Source organism: Capra hircus, chromosome 24 (genome assembly GCF_001704415.2).
Source record: "Capra hircus breed San Clemente chromosome 24, ASM170441v1, whole genome shotgun sequence".
NCBI classification, from domain to species: domain Eukaryota; kingdom Metazoa; phylum Chordata; class Mammalia; order Artiodactyla; family Bovidae; genus Capra; species Capra hircus.
Window position 1 is genome coordinate 58,007,415 of NC_030831.1, and position 17,209 is coordinate 58,024,623.

The 17,209-nt window shown below is 42.5% G+C and overlaps 1 protein-coding gene across 2 annotated transcripts in view; it reads left to right on the top strand.

Moving 5' to 3' along the window:
* Nucleotides 1-17,209, top strand: part of MALT1 (MALT1 paracaspase) — a 63,012-nt gene that overhangs the window by 38,322 nt on the left and 7,481 nt on the right. For both annotated transcript variants that reach the window (XM_018039647.1, XM_018039648.1), the window contains 4 exons: nucleotides 5,623-5,826; nucleotides 13,702-13,879; nucleotides 14,525-14,599; nucleotides 15,243-15,370. In XM_018039647.1, the coding sequence (XP_017895136.1) occupies nucleotides 5,623-5,826; nucleotides 13,702-13,879; nucleotides 14,525-14,599; nucleotides 15,243-15,370 (585 nt within the window). The remainder of the gene's footprint in view (nucleotides 1-5,622; nucleotides 5,827-13,701; nucleotides 13,880-14,524; nucleotides 14,600-15,242; nucleotides 15,371-17,209) is intronic.

Consider the following 17,209-nt stretch of genomic DNA (forward strand, 5'->3'; position numbering starts at 1 on the left):
ACCCATCACAGGCAAATAAATAAATAAAATTTTTAAAAAGATAAAAAATAAAAAGATTGTGGATTCAAAAAATAAATAGATAAAAAGATTATGAATTCAGTTTCTGAGACCAGGTCAGCTTCTGTGGAGTGATTTCTGATTTGGCAATGTACAAAAAAATACACATAAAAGCAAAAAGAAGCATGTTTAGGTCACACAGAAGTGACTAATACTGTATCTTGATGGGGTTAGAGGTTAGGAAAGCACCTGAGAGGTTGCAATAGCAGTTCTGCATGTTGAAGGATGGATAGGAGAAGGGCCTTCCAGACAGAGGAAACGTGAAATCCTAAAGAAACGTCGCAAAGAAGACAGGGTGTTTGTTGTATTGGGGAAGGTGCAAGTAACACACCATGCCCACAGAGCGGTGGTCCTCGGCCTTTTGGGCACCAGGGACCTGTTTCGTGGAAGACAGTTTTCCCATGGACTAGAGGTAGGGGGATGGTTTGGGGATGATTCAAGCACATTACGCTTATTATGCACTTCGTTTCTATTATTATCACATCCGCTGCACCTCAGATCATCTGGCATTAGATCCTGGGGGTTGGGGACGCCTGCCCTAGAGTGGGAAGAGCAGGAACTTAGAGAAGCAGATCAAGACCAGGTCGTGAGGAGCCCTGTTTCTCAGACAAGCCACTGGAAGGAAGCTTTGAAAGAGGGGTGAGCTTGTCCCTCCGAAAGACCAGACTTGTATCAGTGTATAGAAAATGAACTGGAAGGGAGACATTGTTTAAGTTAAGAGAAAAATTGAGACTGTTGCAATAGTCCAGATAAAGAAATGATGAGGCTCTAAACCAGGCTAGTACGAAGTCAGTGCAGAAGAAGACAGAACAGGTTCCGGAGACCTTGAGGTGATAGAATCGGTAAGCTGATTTCATCACCTCACTCTAGGGTACAAAAAATACAGAGGTGTCACCATGCCTGCTCAGATTCTTGCTTGGGCCACTAGGCAGGTGGTCGTACAGCCCACTGAGTTAGAGAACACAGGATCACAAGCAAGATTCAAACAGCAGCGGACTCTTACTCTGGGCCTAACCAGCTTGGGGTGTTTGTGTCATGTCTAGGCAGGGTACAGCAGGCACCGGCGCACATGGGTCTGGAACTCTAAGGAGAGGCCAGGCTCAGAGACACGGTCAGGAGTATCATTAGCATGGAGGCGAAGGCTCACAGCAGGGAGGGGAGCTTCCATGGGACTGTTCAGGCTGTGCAGAAAGGGCACGAACTGGGGCAGGCGGTCCCGCACAGTGGCTTCAGACAGAATCAGCTGCAAATTCAGGTTTATAAGCTCTCTCAAAAATGGTAGCTTTTGAGTGACAGCTGTAGGCTGTGACTAAATAGTAGCTGTCCCCTTAAAAGGGCATATGGCCCTCTATTTTCCTGTCCTGTAATATTCTCAGTCTACTTCACTCTCTCCTCTCCTCCCCGACCCGTGGTCTCACGAGGTGATTCACTTTCTTTTGCACGGTAGTTGAGTCCCCAGACCGGAAGCTCTCAGGACTTCTTAAGGTTTGACCCAGAACTGGCAGAGTGTCCCACTACATTATGCTCAGAGAGGGCCACAGGGCAGCCGAGACTCGGAGCTGGCGGCAGGGGGCAGGTGAGGGGGCCGCACTGTCTAAGGAGACCGTGAGGGGCCACCCTTGGGGGCCGTCTCTCACCACAGCTGGAAGGGCAGCCTGGACTAAAATAGAATGGCTTTGTCGCCAGACTAGGGAGCTTGGGCTTTATTTTGAAGGACGTAGAAAGACGAAGATCTGACGCACGGGACCACCAAGGACTGCTGGTCACTCAGACGTGGCATCAGGGCTGTCACCGACAGAAGGCCAGAGGCTCTTTATTTAACAGATGCTGACGGACCGCTCAGTGTTACCAGCTCCTCCTCCAGTTGCTCATTTTTGGATGAAATGAGTAGCACACTATTAGAACAATCAGATGTGGAATTAATGGTGTAACTTGCACCAGTGTTTAAACAATGAATTTCATTATGCTTTAGAAGATGTCTAGGATCATACAGTGAAAATATCTTTCTGAAGTGGTTTTATTCTGTTGCTTAATCAGCTGGCGTCTCTGTTCCCTTTTTCCAGTGAATGGTATGTGTTCAAGAAGTTGTGGGTGGCTCTTACAGTAAATGTTTTTCTACAGAAAGTTTCATTTATTTTTAATCACTTGAAAACCCATCATAAGTTGCTTATATAGTTGTTATTTTGAAGTTTTCTTTGATTCCTCATTCTTATCTCCTCAGCTTCAAATTTCACTGTTTCTTTCTCTGTCATGCCTCTGACTTTTTCTTTCCCTTTCTGCTACTAATTCCTGGAACCAGACCTTGTCATCTCCTATTTCGGCCACCGCAGTCTACTTCTCTGTTCTAAATCCACCCCAGTTCAACTATCGTTCAGGAACTGTTTTGCAAGTAGAGTGGGCAAGGTAAGTTACTGACCCATCATCTTTATTCCCAAACTCAAGAAGATGCCTCAAGACATTTTAGGAACTAAGCCTTAAAATTATCATTGGGGGACTCCCTGGAGGTCCGTTGGATAAGACTCTGCACTTTCAATGCAGGAGGGGCAGCTTCGATCCCTGGTTGGGGAAGGAAGATCCCACATTATCACTGGGGAAAAGTCTTTGAAGAGTTATGGTCAATTATTGATACATAGATTTTAAGCCCCATGGTTCTCAAGTGGCTAAACCCTTACATCTATGTACTGAACCAAGTGTCCTTTCCAAACAGATGACAAAAGTAGGGATCCTAGCAGGAGCAGCCTATATGCTTAGTCTAACAACTGTTTCCTCCCCACTAAAGACCCCAGTGATTTTTTTCAGTTACATATCTCGTAACTTTTTTTTGCCAGTAGAACTTAGCATAGGATATATACTAAATTGTCATAATATCCCACCAAGAAATCTGTGCAACACAGACTCTACTCTGAGGATCTCACTGGGAAGCCCTGGTTGGGGCTATAATGACGAAAGGCTGGAACCCCAGGCTCCAGGTCCCCTCACTGAGGAGCAGGTTAAACCGAGTCTGAGTCCATCAGTATATTAAGATTGGCTCTGAACTCTGATAGGGTTAATGGGCTCAGAAAACAATGCTCTGAAATATTTCTGTGGATTAGCCAGCTAACGTCTTGGTATATAATGGGTAAATTAGTGTAACAGTACATTTCTAGTTTATTTAAGAAGAAACTTTAAAAAAAAAAAAAAAGGAAATAGAGGTGATAATAAATCTTATACTGCCTCCTAATTGAAATCCACCCTGAGTATTCTCAACATTTTTTTTTTTGAGTTTTAAAATGAAGGACAGTAGAGGCTTTATGTCTGAATTTTCCTATTAAAATAGTCTTGAAAACTGGCCTTTTCTTTGGGATAGGAGAAGAAATTATCATTTGTACCGGACTTAAAGTGACTTTTATTGAATCAGAAATGTGGCTTAAGTGCCATTTAATTTTTTTTAATGTGTATACTCATAAGAATAGGCAGTTTGCAAGGTCTCTCTGAAAATGTGAATATAGAGCAAAGATGCCAGACAAGGGGGATTCTCTGGCAGTCCAGTAGTTAGGGCTCCACACTTTCACTGCAGGGCCCGGGGTTCAATCCCTGGTTGGGGAACTAAGAACGCACAAACTGCACGGTGAGGAAAAAAAAAAATAGTATTTGAGTCTTCTCACAAAGTAGGGTATTTTGCCACTTTGAGGGAGACGCTGTCTGAGTTGGTGCTAATTTTTCTCCAGACCTTGTTTAACCCTTGACCTCAGTGTGGAAAAGGAAGAAATCTCCAAAGAGATTTTTGGTGACATTAGTCATCTTAAAGGCCTGAAATCAGATCACGCATTGTAGCATTGAGTCAGCAGTGTGGCTGTGCCTGTTTCATGTAATTTATAAGTGATCTCCCTAGCGCTTCGTGACGGGGGTTGGTCACCAGGTCCTGGCCAGCGTCAGGAGGTGGCTCTGCAGCCGGCCAGCTGGGGCTGCCACACCCTCCTGTTACACCTTCTCCGCTGCTCCCTGCTGTTTCCATCACAGATTTAGACCCCGGCGTGTGCTGGACACACCCTGCTGCCAGCCCTCGAGGGAAACCTCAGATTTCTGGCATCACGCAGTCTCAAGTCTTTACTTCTAACTCCTCCCATGCTAGCAAGAGTATGGTTCTGAAGACCTCTTAAGCACTAGACCGTGCTCAGCCAAGCTGTATACCAAATAGGGAAGGGAAGTCGCTCAGTCGTGTCCGACTCTTAGCGACCCCATGGACTGCAGCCCACCAGGCTCCCCTGTCCATGGGATTTTCCAGGCAGGAGTACTGGAGTGGGTTGCCATTGCCTTCTCCGTATACCAAATAAAGCCAGCTGATACTTTTGAAGGCACAGGTGTGCGTCTTTTCAGGCTTCCCAGGTGGCTCAGTAGTTAAAGAATCGCCTGCCGATGAGGAGATGTGGGTTTGATCCCTGGGTCAGGGAGATCACCCAGAGGAGGAGATGGCAATCCACTCTAGTATTCTTTCCTGGAGAAACCCGTGGACAGCGGAGTCTGGCGCGGCTGCAGGCGATGGGGTCGCAAAAATTCGGACATGACTGAGCACGCAACCCATGGATCTTTTTGCCCCTTACGACAGAAAAGCTCTTTGTATGAGACGACGTCTTTAGCAAACCCTCAGTTCACTAACGGAGAAGGCAATGGCACTCTACTCCAGTACTCTTGGCCTGGAAAATCCCAGGGACGGAGGAGCCTGGTGGGCTGCAGTCCATGGGGTCTCGAAGAGTTGGACACGACTGAGTGACTTCACTTTCCCTTTTCACTTTCATGCCTTGGAGAAGGAAATGGCAACCCACTCCAGTGTTCTTGCCTGGAGAATCCCAGGGTTGGGGGAGCCTGGTGGGCTGCCGTCTATGGGGTCGCACAGAGTCGGACACTGAAGCGACTTAGCAGCAGCAGCAGTTCACTAAGGTCAGAAAATGAACTGCTAAGATAGTCATACAAGAACTCTTCACACTGCCCTGAGGCAGCCGCATCTCACCCAAGTGGGAGTTTTCTTTAAAGAAGGAGCGAAGAGGAGACAGCACAGCAACGGAACCAGAGAGCAGCACGTGTGCAGCGGGTGCCGCTCTGCTCTCTGCCTTGCTTTCCCCTCGCCTGCTCTGATGGGGACTCTTCCCGTCCCTCGTTTAGGTATTCCTTTTGTTTCTGGCCTCTTCCATTATCAGCAGAGCTGAACTGAATTTGGTAGGAACCCAATTCCACACATTCTTTATTTAAATTTGCTCTAAAAGTCTATACTGAGCATTCTTTCCTTCTGTTATAAATCAGTACAAGTATTACTGTGATGTTAGTTACTGCAGTGTTATGCTTCAGGTACAGCTATTATCCTTTGCCCGATTTTCCAAAGCATCAGTTACGTTTACTTTCAGTTGTCTGACTCACCAGTTCCTGAATTCCTCAGTAGAGTGCGTTGGTCTACTACATAAAGTGATAGCCTAGCTATAAATGAAATGAAACGATGAAATCTTGTTTGTAAAGCCTTTCTATTGAGTTTTATTTTTAGATTTTATATTCTCCTTTAAATGTCTCCCCCTCCTCTTTTTTTTTTTTCAACAGCAAAGGACAAGGTTGCTCTTTTGATAGGAAATATGAATTATTGGGAGCATCCCAAGCTTAAAGCTCCTTTGGTGGATGTGTATGAATTGACCAACTTGTTAAGACAGCTAGATTTCAAAGTCGTTTCACTGTTGGATCTTACTGAATATGAGATGCGTAACGCCGTGGATGAATTTTTACTACTTTTAGACAAAGGAGTCTATGGTAAGATACTTATCATCTTCACTTTTGTAATTATCCCCTTGTCTTTTAGTTGTACAAGTTAGGTTGAGAATTGAAAAACAGAGAAAGGCATGGCAAATGGACTGTTGAAAAGTTTTATTCTTGTAATAAAAGATGGATTTGATCTTCATTCCTTAGTTCCATATGACTAATTAACTTGATGTCTTTACTTTCATGTCTCAAAACAATGTTGTTCTTAGTAGAATTCTTAACCTATCTTACGTGATTTCGTTTCATTGACTACAAGAACTACAGTAAAGTTCAGTGACCAGATAGCAAATTGTATATTCATATATGTAAAGTACTAATATGCATGTGTGTGTGGAGCATAAAAAGTTGTGCCCGAATGTACATTCCCCATGTTTGCTTCCGTTTTCTAACTGTTGCATGGCATTTTCTGGCCTTTTAGTGGGAACTAAAATTTAACAAGGAAATATTGGTGAGTGAGACATATGAGAACAATCAGTAAACTAAAGTTCTACTCAGATACAGTTAAAGATGAAAGTGTTAATTGCTCAGTTGTGTCCGACTCTTTGCGACACAATGGACTATAGCCCTCCAGGCTCCTCTGTCCATGGAATTCTCCAGTCAAGAGCACTGGAATGGGTAGCCATTTCCTTCTCCAGAGGATCTTCCCGACCCAGAGATCAAACCCGGCTCTGCAGCATTGCAGGCAGATTGTTCACCATCTGAGCCACCAGGGAAGCCCGGGTTAAAGATGGACCTCCTCAAAAATACTAACAGTAAATTTTTTTAAATGTTTTTTCTCATTCTTTCATTTAAATATATTAAGAACCCTACATTTATGGTAAAGATTCTTTAAAGAGAGAGTATGCTGTCAGTAATAAGCCGTTTCTTTGGTGATTTTCTTTTAATGGGCATAGCCACAAATATGGGACAGCCAGCTGTCACTCTCTGAGCCGTATTTTTCAGAGTTGTGCTCCCTGCGATGCTGTGTAATAACATCCAGCTGCCAGGAAAGTAACATTTCCAGACCTGCTGTCAGGATGCCGCACTAAACCAAGTCGATTTGGCTTCTATATCTTTCCAGTTACTTACTTCAATAATTCCTTTATTTAGCCTTTTTACTTCTAATTAGACTAATATGATGAGGCAAACTTGATAGAAATGCTAAAGGTTCTCAGAGTAGAGGTTTTTATTTTTTAATTAAATAAACAAAGATGAATATTTTTTAATGATAAAAGGTACAATTCACAAAGAAGATAGACATCGTTAGACACCTAACAACAAAGAAACAAAGATACTCAAAGTAGAATTTTTAATGGAAGAAAAAACTAATTTTCTTTCAAGATTTAGCACATTACTGTATATAGGATGGGGGAAAATCTTAAAATCTCAGGAAGTTTTAAATGAGTTTCTTCTTAAGTAATAACGATTACAGTTGCTACACAAGTGAATCAGCAAAGTAAATATCTCAGATTTGGGACTTCAACATTATTCTGATGTTTTAATGTAATCTTAATTTATGAGTATATAAAGTAATCTCTGAGAATCCATTTTTCTTATGAAAACAATAGAATATACAATACAAATGTGCCCCTGTGGTACTTGGTCTATAGTTTTAGTCTCTAGTAAGGTGGTTGGTTGATTAATTTTATATTACATAACTTATCTCAGTTGTTAAGTGCATAGATGGCTTAAACAGGAAAAGACTTCTAAAACTTTCCCAGAAGTAATGAGGTGCAAGGAAAAAATATTTACCAATTTGGGTTTTGAGATTGGTGAAGTATTTTAAGAGTTAGGAAATTATATGAAGAATTATGAATTTGATTATTTACTCTCATTTCTATTAGCATTATCACCTTGACTTTAAATCCTTTTTAGCTTTTTAAATCCTTTTTAGCTTTTTAAATCAAAACTTTAAAAAATAAAATCAAAACTTTTAATTGCCCCTGCAAACTTGAGAACCAGAAATATTAAAAGTTCTAGCAAGAAGAATTTACCTTATGCTGAAGCTTTGCCCCAAAATAAAAACAGCTTGAAATATAGAGTAAAGAGGCCCGTGTTCAATCCCAAGTCAGGGAACTAGATCCCACATGACACAACAAAGATTCAGTGCAGCCAAATAAAAATAAATAAAATATATATTTTTTAAAGCTAGAAAAATGTTTAAATACAACTGATTGATGTCTTAACAGGGTGGTTGCATTATATTTTGAAGTATTGTGAATATCCCAAACACCAGACACACCTTCTTTCAGTGTAAGTGTGGCAGAGGCCAGAGGGCATAGGCATGTCCCCTGGGCTGGGCCCTCACGTCCAGCTGGCAGCCCCGGGGACCAGGAGTACTTTGGGGGGCAGGAGAGGCAAAGCCAGAGTCACAGGAGTTTCAGAAGAGCAGCGTCAGCCTGGAAAGCATGGGCACTCAAGTTTATGCCCTTCTGTATTATACTGCCCTTGGGTTTGTGAAGGAAATAAAAATTAGCAGAACAGAACATATGTAATTCAATGTTTAATCATATATAAGCATTAAAAACACAATCTAAAAACAGGAATAACTGACCTATTTGTTACCTATCTTTGAAAATAAATAAGGATAAAGGTTTCAGTTATATAGAAAGCTAGGATGGACACTTGGCTTAGTGTCTGCCCCACCTAACACTTCTCTACATTCATCACTTGCTGCAGCTGAGCTGTGCTTCAGTAGAAAAGAGGGTTCAAGGAACCTGGCTAGAATAGGGCCAAAGCCTCACTCATGCTGGAATCACTCGCGTCAGTGTAGCTCAGGGGTTAAGCAGGAGACCCAAGAGTCACCAACCCCGGGCTCAGTGCTCTGGCTTTTCTGCTTACTTGCTGTGTGTCTGTGACCAAGTTACTTCACTTTCCTAAGCCAGAAAGGATGTATACAATGGATAGACAAGTTAATGTGGTTGTTACAGGACAAGTAAGATTAAAAAAACCACCATGTGTCTGACATGCTAAAGCCTCAAAATACTGTAGCCGTTGTTGTCGTAGTTTGCTGAATTCAGATTTTCCTTCACAGATAGGGGATTTGGGTAACATTCCACTTCAGGCCTCAATAGAGAAATCAGCTTTTATCTCTCATTATGTATTAAGGTTCACCCTAAGATTTCATTGGGGGCAAAAAGTTTTTAAAGATATGGCATGGTGAGATCATGGAAAAACCAGTATACCAACATTTTTTTATTTTCTGAGAGTAACAACGCAAAAGCCAGCAGAAGATTGTAAGGAGACAGTATAACCTAGCGCAGCAGCTGATCCAGCTGGCAGCTCACTTCTGGGAGTACCCCTTATTAGTCTTGTGAAGTGGGTGAGCTGTCGAATGCCTCCATGTCTCAGCTTTTGCATCTGTAAGGGGGAGACGATAACATTTGCTACCTCACTATGAGGTACATGTCGTGAGAAGCCTATGAGATTATTGAGGTAAAGCGCTGGCTTCCAGCAGCGCCTGATGCGTACATAGTAACCGCTCTGAAGGTTGCTGGCGGTGGCAATGCTCATGTTCTAATAAAAGCCCTGTGCCAAGTGCACGGCAGCGCCACTCAAGTGGGAAAGTCTTCCATGTAGTGCCGCTCAAGTGGGAAAGCCTTCCATGTAAGCAATTGTTTTCTTTTTAGACAAAAAATAAATATCTCTGACAGACTGTATCCTTGGGAAACATTCCCAAGAAATAAAATTCCTAAAAGATCTATTTTATAAGGTTTTATTTCTAACCCCATTGAATTATTTGATATTTTAAAAGAGATCCGTTTTGTCCTTCTATCCTTGAGTAGTAAGAGTGGTTTAAATATACAAATAGTACTAGAGATGGAGTTTTTAAGATACAGTGATTTGGTCTAGTTATTTTACATAAAAATGCTTACCCTCCTGCAGTATAATTTGTGTGTAGACTTTGATGCAAAATGCCTATTACATTTTTCATGAATTGCTCTGTGTTGGACAAAAGGTATTTTGTTGTCAGTGCCTTAATTTCAGTGATTGCAGACCTGGGCATACAGCATTGAAACACTGGACCACGCCTAGCTTTTCCTGCATGATGGAGGCTAAACCCTCCCTCCCTTGAAGTTGCCTCCAAGTCAAGCCTTTCTTAAGCCAAATGTGTTAAATGACACAATGGGAGCCCGCCAGCCTCCTCTGTCCACGGGATTCTCCAGGCAAAAATACTGGACTGGGTAGTCATTTGCTTCTCCAGGGCATCTTCTCAACCCAGGGATTGAACCTGGGTCTCCTGCATTGCAGGCAGATTCTTTACCATCTGAGGAAATTATAAGCCCCCTAATATAATGGGACGGGGAAAACACTGTGTATGGAATACAAATACCTATCAGCTATATGATTTTAAGCAAATTATTTAATGTTTTAAAATTTTATTTTCTCACCTATAAAGTAGGTCATTTAAAAATTGTTACAGGTTAAAATCTGATCATGTTTATGGAGGTGCCTTGAAAATAATGAAAATGCCATGCAGATGTAAAAATCTCTTTATTACAGTTACTTTTCTCAAAGAAACTGTGTCTACATAGAACTGCAAAGTGTCCGTGAAAGCCTGTGTGTGATTTGAAGTGTCAGCGCTGCCGTAGGATTTCCCAGCAGGGTGGGGCTGAAGTGTGTTTGGAAGCTGGAGACAAGTTGATAACTTGCCCAGGGTCTGAACCTGGGATCAGCCCAAGCCTTGGCGAAGATTTGGGTAGAGGGGAGAGAGCGCGACCTGAGTGGGGCCATGGAGATCGCAGATAAGCGTGTCTTGCTCTGGAAGCAGGAAAGAGACGGACGGGGAGAGGAGTCAGATTGTGAATACTTGACAGTGTAAATCTGCACTTTTAGAGAACACGGGTCTTTTCCTCATTTTATAAACATTTTTATTTAACTATAGTTTATTTCCCACGTTGCATTAGTTTCTGCTGTTCAGTGATGATTGGCTCTGTATACACAGACCCTCTCCCTGCCGGACCTCCCCCCCAATCCCCCCGGCCCTGCGGTCCCACTGCTCCAGGTCACCACATATCCCCGAGTGAGCACCCTGCCCCGCGCTGCACAGCAGGTCCCAGTTCAGTGGTTTTCAGTGTCTGCACAAAGCCATTCGGTCACCTAACTCCAGAACTTTGTCATCAGCCCCCAGACCCCGTATCCACGTGTGGTCCCTCCTCTGTCCTGCTGACCCCAGGCTCCTGACAGCAGCAAACCGCTTGCTGCCTCTGGGTTTGTCTCCCGAGGACTCTGCTAGGAATGGGTCACTCCCTGCCAGTCCCTCTGGGTCTGGCTTCAGTCACTTCTGGCACAGTGCATCCAAGCTTCCTCTGTGTTGTAGCGTTATTTTTATGACTAATCATCCATTGTGTGGATAGAGAACGTTTCGTTTATTCATTGATCAGCAAATGGACATTTAACCATTCTCCACTATTTAGACATTAGAACTAGTGCCACTGTGAACATATTGCGTGTGCATATTCTTGTGTGGACGCGTGTTTTCAGTTCTCCTGGATATTTACCTTGGAGTGGCATTTCTGGGTCATAGAATGCTAAGTTTTGCTGAGGAACCGCCTGATTGCAGAGGGCCTGCACTGCTGTATACTCCTGCCAGAAGCAAACGAGGTTTCCACTTTCTCTTCATCCCTGTCAGCCTTCGTTCACGCCCTTTGATGGCAGCCGTCCTAGCAAGTGTGAAGTGGTGTCTCGTTGCTCTGTTCTGTGTCTCCCTAATGGCCAAGAATGTTGGGCGTCTCCTCCTGTACCTGTTTGCCATTCATATGCTCTCTTTGAAGAAATGTTTATTCAAGTCTGTTGCACGTTTTAAAATTGTCTTTTTATTGTTGAAGAGTTCTTCATACATTCTGGATACAAAGTGTCCTTGCAGATACATAATTTGTCCTCACAAATACTTATCTATGTGGACATGTTCTCCCATTCTGTGGGTTATCTTTTCACTTACTTAATTTTCATTGATTCACTAATTAAACCCACTGTGTCGTGATTTTCTAAACACTCTGATTGACAGTGATAATTTAATTCCTTCTAGGCTGGTCTCCTTTCTGTTAGCTGTCATTCCAGGGCCAGGCCCTGTTGGTCTCTGTGCCCGCTGCCTATAACGCACCTTCCTTCCTCCCTGCCTTTCCAGACTGTTCCCTTTCGCTCAGGACCATCTGTCGTCGCTTCCCCTCACGCTGGTGCTACCCTCGGCACTTTATGCATCTTGTACAGCATTGCTCTAATGCCGTGATGTGTGCTATTTAATTATACGCCAGCTTTTCTGTGCGTAACTGATAAGGTGAGCATGCCTGAATGAGCTGCAAGACCCTCAGGGCCAGGAGCTCTGTGTTCATTTCTTTTTCGTCGTCCTTGCCACATACATGCTGATGAACACCCACAATGAATAAACCAGTGTGTGTCCATTTTGTCATTTTTTTACCCAAAATGATATGTATGAAAGAACCATTTTTCTTATTTAAGTAGGAATTCAGGAAAAGTTGACAACCTGGATCCTGCCCTGTGGGACCAAAGGAAGCAAGTTGTAAAGAATTAGCTTTTTGTTGTTGTTGTTCCCCTTCTAAATGCCTTTTTACTGTTTACTGTAGAATACTAAATGAAGAATTCATCACTTCAGACCGTTGACAGAGAAGAATCAGTGGGCACCCGAGAGTGCCGGCCTAGGGGACTATGTTCACAGCCATTCCTAGCAAATAGGAATGTCAAACATTTTTATAAGGACGCCCACACTGAGTTTTTTAAGAACAAAAACAAACTTCTTTCCAAGGAAGTGTTTAGAGTTGCTTGGTGTGGTTTTTTATAGTACCATTTCTCAGTAAAGAAATAATGACTCATCTGTGAACACTAAAACTAGCACAGATTTTAGATTAATTCAGACTATAAAAGTAAATTATATGTATACCTGCATAACAAAAAGAAATAGCAATCTATGAAATGAGATTTCCCTTCTCTGCCTAGGAAAAGCTACATGGGTAATTTTCTAAGCCCTAATATCGTAAGGAAATGCTGTGGGATCTCTTACACCTGGCGTGGCAGTGGCTGCTCCCTGAATTGTGTTTATTCCTTCATCAGTTAAACACCCACTAAACCCCTGCTGTGTGCCAGGAACACACAGATAAAAGTGAGACTGCCCTGCCTGGAGAAGCCCTGGTTTCAGAGACCACAGATGAGTCACAGGAGTCCTCAGCCTTGTTTGGTTTTAAGCATCCTGAGGTGAAATTGCATTCCGCGTTATACCATTGGTTACAGATGTGTCGTTTTCATGAATTAAAATACACTTCAGAGGAGCATCTTTTTTAAAATTTCTTACATACGTATGGTTGAATTATCGTATGATAATCACTGCTGTACAGCAAAGTGACTCAGTTATACATATATATGTGTGTGTGTGCTTTCTTTTTCATATTCTTTTCCATTATGGTTTATCACAGATTACTGAATATAGTTCTCTGTGCTGTGAGTAGGACCTTGCTGTTTTTCCGTCCCGTATATGCCAGTTTGTATCTGTTAACCACAGACTCCCAGTCCAGCCCCTCACACATCCAGCCCCTTGGCCACGAGTCTAGTTTCTGCATCCACGTTTCTGTTTCATAGGCAGGTTCATTTATGCCACATTTTAGATTCAACATACAAGTGATCATCTGGTATTTCTCTTTCTGACTTGCTTCTCTAGTTGCACAGGATAGCATCCTGATGTTGGTTTAAAATTCAGTACTTAAACGAAGACTGTTGCCAAGATAATTATCAAGGCAAATTCAGTTAACACTTGAACGTGTTTATAGTTGCATCTCTCTTAAATACGTATGCATTCATGTCAAGAAAGTAAGTCGTGGTTTTGTTTTAAAGACTGCTGCCTGCTCAGATTGCAGTTTCTCCGTTCTTGCTTTTCAGGGCTGTTGTATTACGCGGGACATGGATATGAGAACTTCGGGAACAGCTTTATGGTCCCTGTGGATGCTCCAAATCCGTATAGGTCTGAAAACTGTCTGTGTGTACAGAATATACTGAAACTGATGCAAGAAAAGGAAACGGGACTCAACGTGTTCCTGCTGGACATGTGCAGGAAAAGGTAGACTCCAGTCTCCGCATGGAGACTTGTTGGTGGCAGGTAGACGTCAGCCTCGACTAGCTAAATCTGATGGCAAACCCAGGAAGCCTTCGAACACTTAGAGCTGCTGAATTTTAGATTGTGGAGTGAGACTGATTAAGAAGAAAACTAGAGAAGAGATTTTCTCTGTGTTTTCAACTTCCTGCCTGCTCTAGAAGTGACGAGCAAAAGGGCATGGGTACTAACTCATAGTAGAAAAGATACAGCCCCTCAGCCTGCCTTTAGAACATCTTCTACAATCCCTGCAGCTGTTCCTCCAGGAATTAGCAGAATCAAAACTCAAAAGAGTGGGGGCCCTTGGCATCTTCTTGCTTGCTCAGCTTTAACCAATCGAAATCCAATGCCCAAGTTCAAATGTAACTCCAGTTTTAAAAGCTAACAAGGAAAAAGGGGTGATTCTCTGCTGTCTCAGTCACTGGGGAGTCCTGGATTAAATTTGGTAAATACATAGCTAACTAGATGATTGAAAGTGATAGGTTCAAAGTTCCTTTATGTGTTACAGAATAGTATATTTTTTCACTGTATTATTATTTGTGCTCTTTTAAGAATGCCATTTTAACTTTTTGTATTTGTATCTGTCCTTTTCGTCTTCTGCCTTTTAAATAGAAATGACTATGACGATACCATCCCAATCCTGGACGCCCTGAGAGTCACCGCGAATATTGTCTTTGGATACGCCACGTGAGATTTCAATGTTGGGGATTCCGTCATTCTTTGATGACTGTTTTTTTTAATACAGCAGGGTTCGTGTGTGCGTGTGCGTGTGCGTGTGCGTGTGTGTGTGTGTGTGTGTGTTTTACTGTCCTGGCTCTTCGATGCTGCACAGGCCCTTCCCTAGTTGTGGCAAGTGGGGGCTACTCTAGTTGCAGTGCGTGGGCTTCCTATGGTGGTGCCTTCTTGTTGCAGAGCCCGGGCTCAGGACTCGCGGCGCACACACTTAGTTGCTCCACAGCATGTGGGATCTTCCCAGATCAAGGATCAAACCCATGTCTCCTGGCTCGGCAAGTGAATTGTTTACCACTGAGCCATCAGGGAAGCCCAATGACTTCTTTTTGATTGTAGATTAGAAGCCTAGAAATATCCATAGCCATCTAGGCATCAATTTGCCTCGATGTTCTTAATACAAAATTTTAAATAATTGACCTCAGCGCTTTAGAGCTTGGCATCTTTATTCTAAGCCCCAAAGCACTTAATTCTTGCTTAAAGGTCAGTTCTTTAATTAAGATGCCCTGTGAGAGGCAGGATAGTACATGAAACTCATTAGTTTTTATAGGAGCCTCATGGGGCAAGTGTTTGCTTTTTTTTTTAATGTCTGTCTTTTCAGGTGTCAAGGAGCAGAAGCTTTTGAAATACAGCATTCTGGGCTGGCAAATGGAATCTTCATGAAGTTTTTAAAGGATAGGTTATTAGAAGAAAAGAAAATTACTGTGTTACTGGATGAAGTTGCAGAAGGTAAAGTAAAAACTAAAGAGAATGCTACTTACGGTTCTGAGTATTTTAATCCTACAGTCATTGTGTGGGTTTGGAATTAGTATCTATTTCATAGAACAATGAAATAGTTTAGATAATGTTTATAAGACTCTGCTTTCCTTATTGGCTTAGCTGTATGTATTAGCATAGCATTACTTTGACTTGTAAGGCTGAGCCCAGACATGATTGTGAAATAAATGAAGTTTAATCCTCAAAACTCTCTACCTTGTTTTAATACTTAGTGCCTGATGCCACCCAGTCTGCTTATTTGGAAAAAGGAGAAAAACAGTTGTCCAATGAGCATTTTCTTTCAGGGTCAAACAAATGAAACTCTGTGGACATCTCGAGGCCCTGTGGGAAAAGGCTGGGTTCTTTTTTTTCCCTTTGGCGAATGTGGGAGTTTGAAGCCCTGCTTGAAGGACGGGACCCTGCGGTCTGCCGCCACGCGGGTCCACCGTCCTGCTGCTCCCTGCCTTGCCGCCTGGCAGTGCTGTGCTCACGTCGCTCCCCGAGAAGCACCTGTTACAGCAGTAGATCGACACGTCTCTCTTTAGCACCATCAGTCGCTCAGCTGTGTCCAACCCTTTGCTACCCTATGGGCTGCAGCCCTCCAGGCTCCTCTGTCCGTGGAGTTCTCCAGGAAGAAATACTGGAGTGGGGTGCCATCCCCTTCTCCGGGGATGTTCCTGACCCAGGGATCGAGCCCAGGTCTCGCGCATTGCAGGCAGAGTCTTTACCTTCTGAGCCACCAGGGAAGCTCTTAAGTCATATTAAAAAGAAGGCAGTTATTTTGCAAACTGGCTCCCTAGAAAATAGAGCTTCATGGATGTTCCAGAGATGGCTTCTGAATGTTTCACGACCTGCTCATTAGTCACATTCATTTATTTTCATGTTTTTATCAGTGTAGATCCCTTAGCTGGATCATTTGACTTCATTGCTTTCCCCTTTAATGTAGACAGCCAGGGCCCTGACCCTCCTTCTTCAACCAAAGAAGTTCTGCTTTTATCTGTTTTACATATTGTGTGGGCTTCTATTTAAAGTTCTCATTTGAAGACAAAGTTCCGGTGCCTAAAAAAAAAGTCTTTGGAGTGTCAGTTATTTTCAAAGTGAAATATGCAAACATGCTCCCAAGACTCTAAAATGTTTTATTCTAATTTTAATCTATCCTATCTTAAAACTTAATAAAAAGCACCAGTTCACCCACCTGTTGTTCCGTCAATAAATGGCATCCCAGTATATTTGAACTTCTGGATTATATTTTTATTTATATTTTATTATACATTTGAGCTTTGAACTCTTCAGGATAATTTATTCCGAATACTTTCAGGCTTTCAAAGATCATAGGCCAAACAGTTGAGGAGAAAAACCACCTTTCCAGTTTCAATTGTGTGCCAGTGAAACAAAAGGGGAAATAAATTGGTTGCTGTTATAAGGTTCCTGCTATCAATCTGTGACCCCAGATTTTGGGTTTTGTACTTGAAACAGCATTATTATGTTGCTTGAAACTGCAAGATAAATTCTTTCCTATGTAGTTCTGGCAATATGGCATTTAAGGTACCTGAATGCCATCTTGCTCTATAAAACTCCACGATCTGCTAGAAAAAAATATTTATTCAATTAGTGATGTACTTTTTAATAAGTCCCTTGGAACATACTTCTGACGGTTTTTATTATGAGTTAGATGTTCAGCATGAATCTCAGACTTTGACAGTAACCTACATTCGATTATATGTTCCCTCTATCTCTTTCCTTACTCCCCTTTCATGGGGTTCAGTTCAGTTCAGTCGCTCAGTCATGTCCAGCTCTTTGCGACCCCATAGA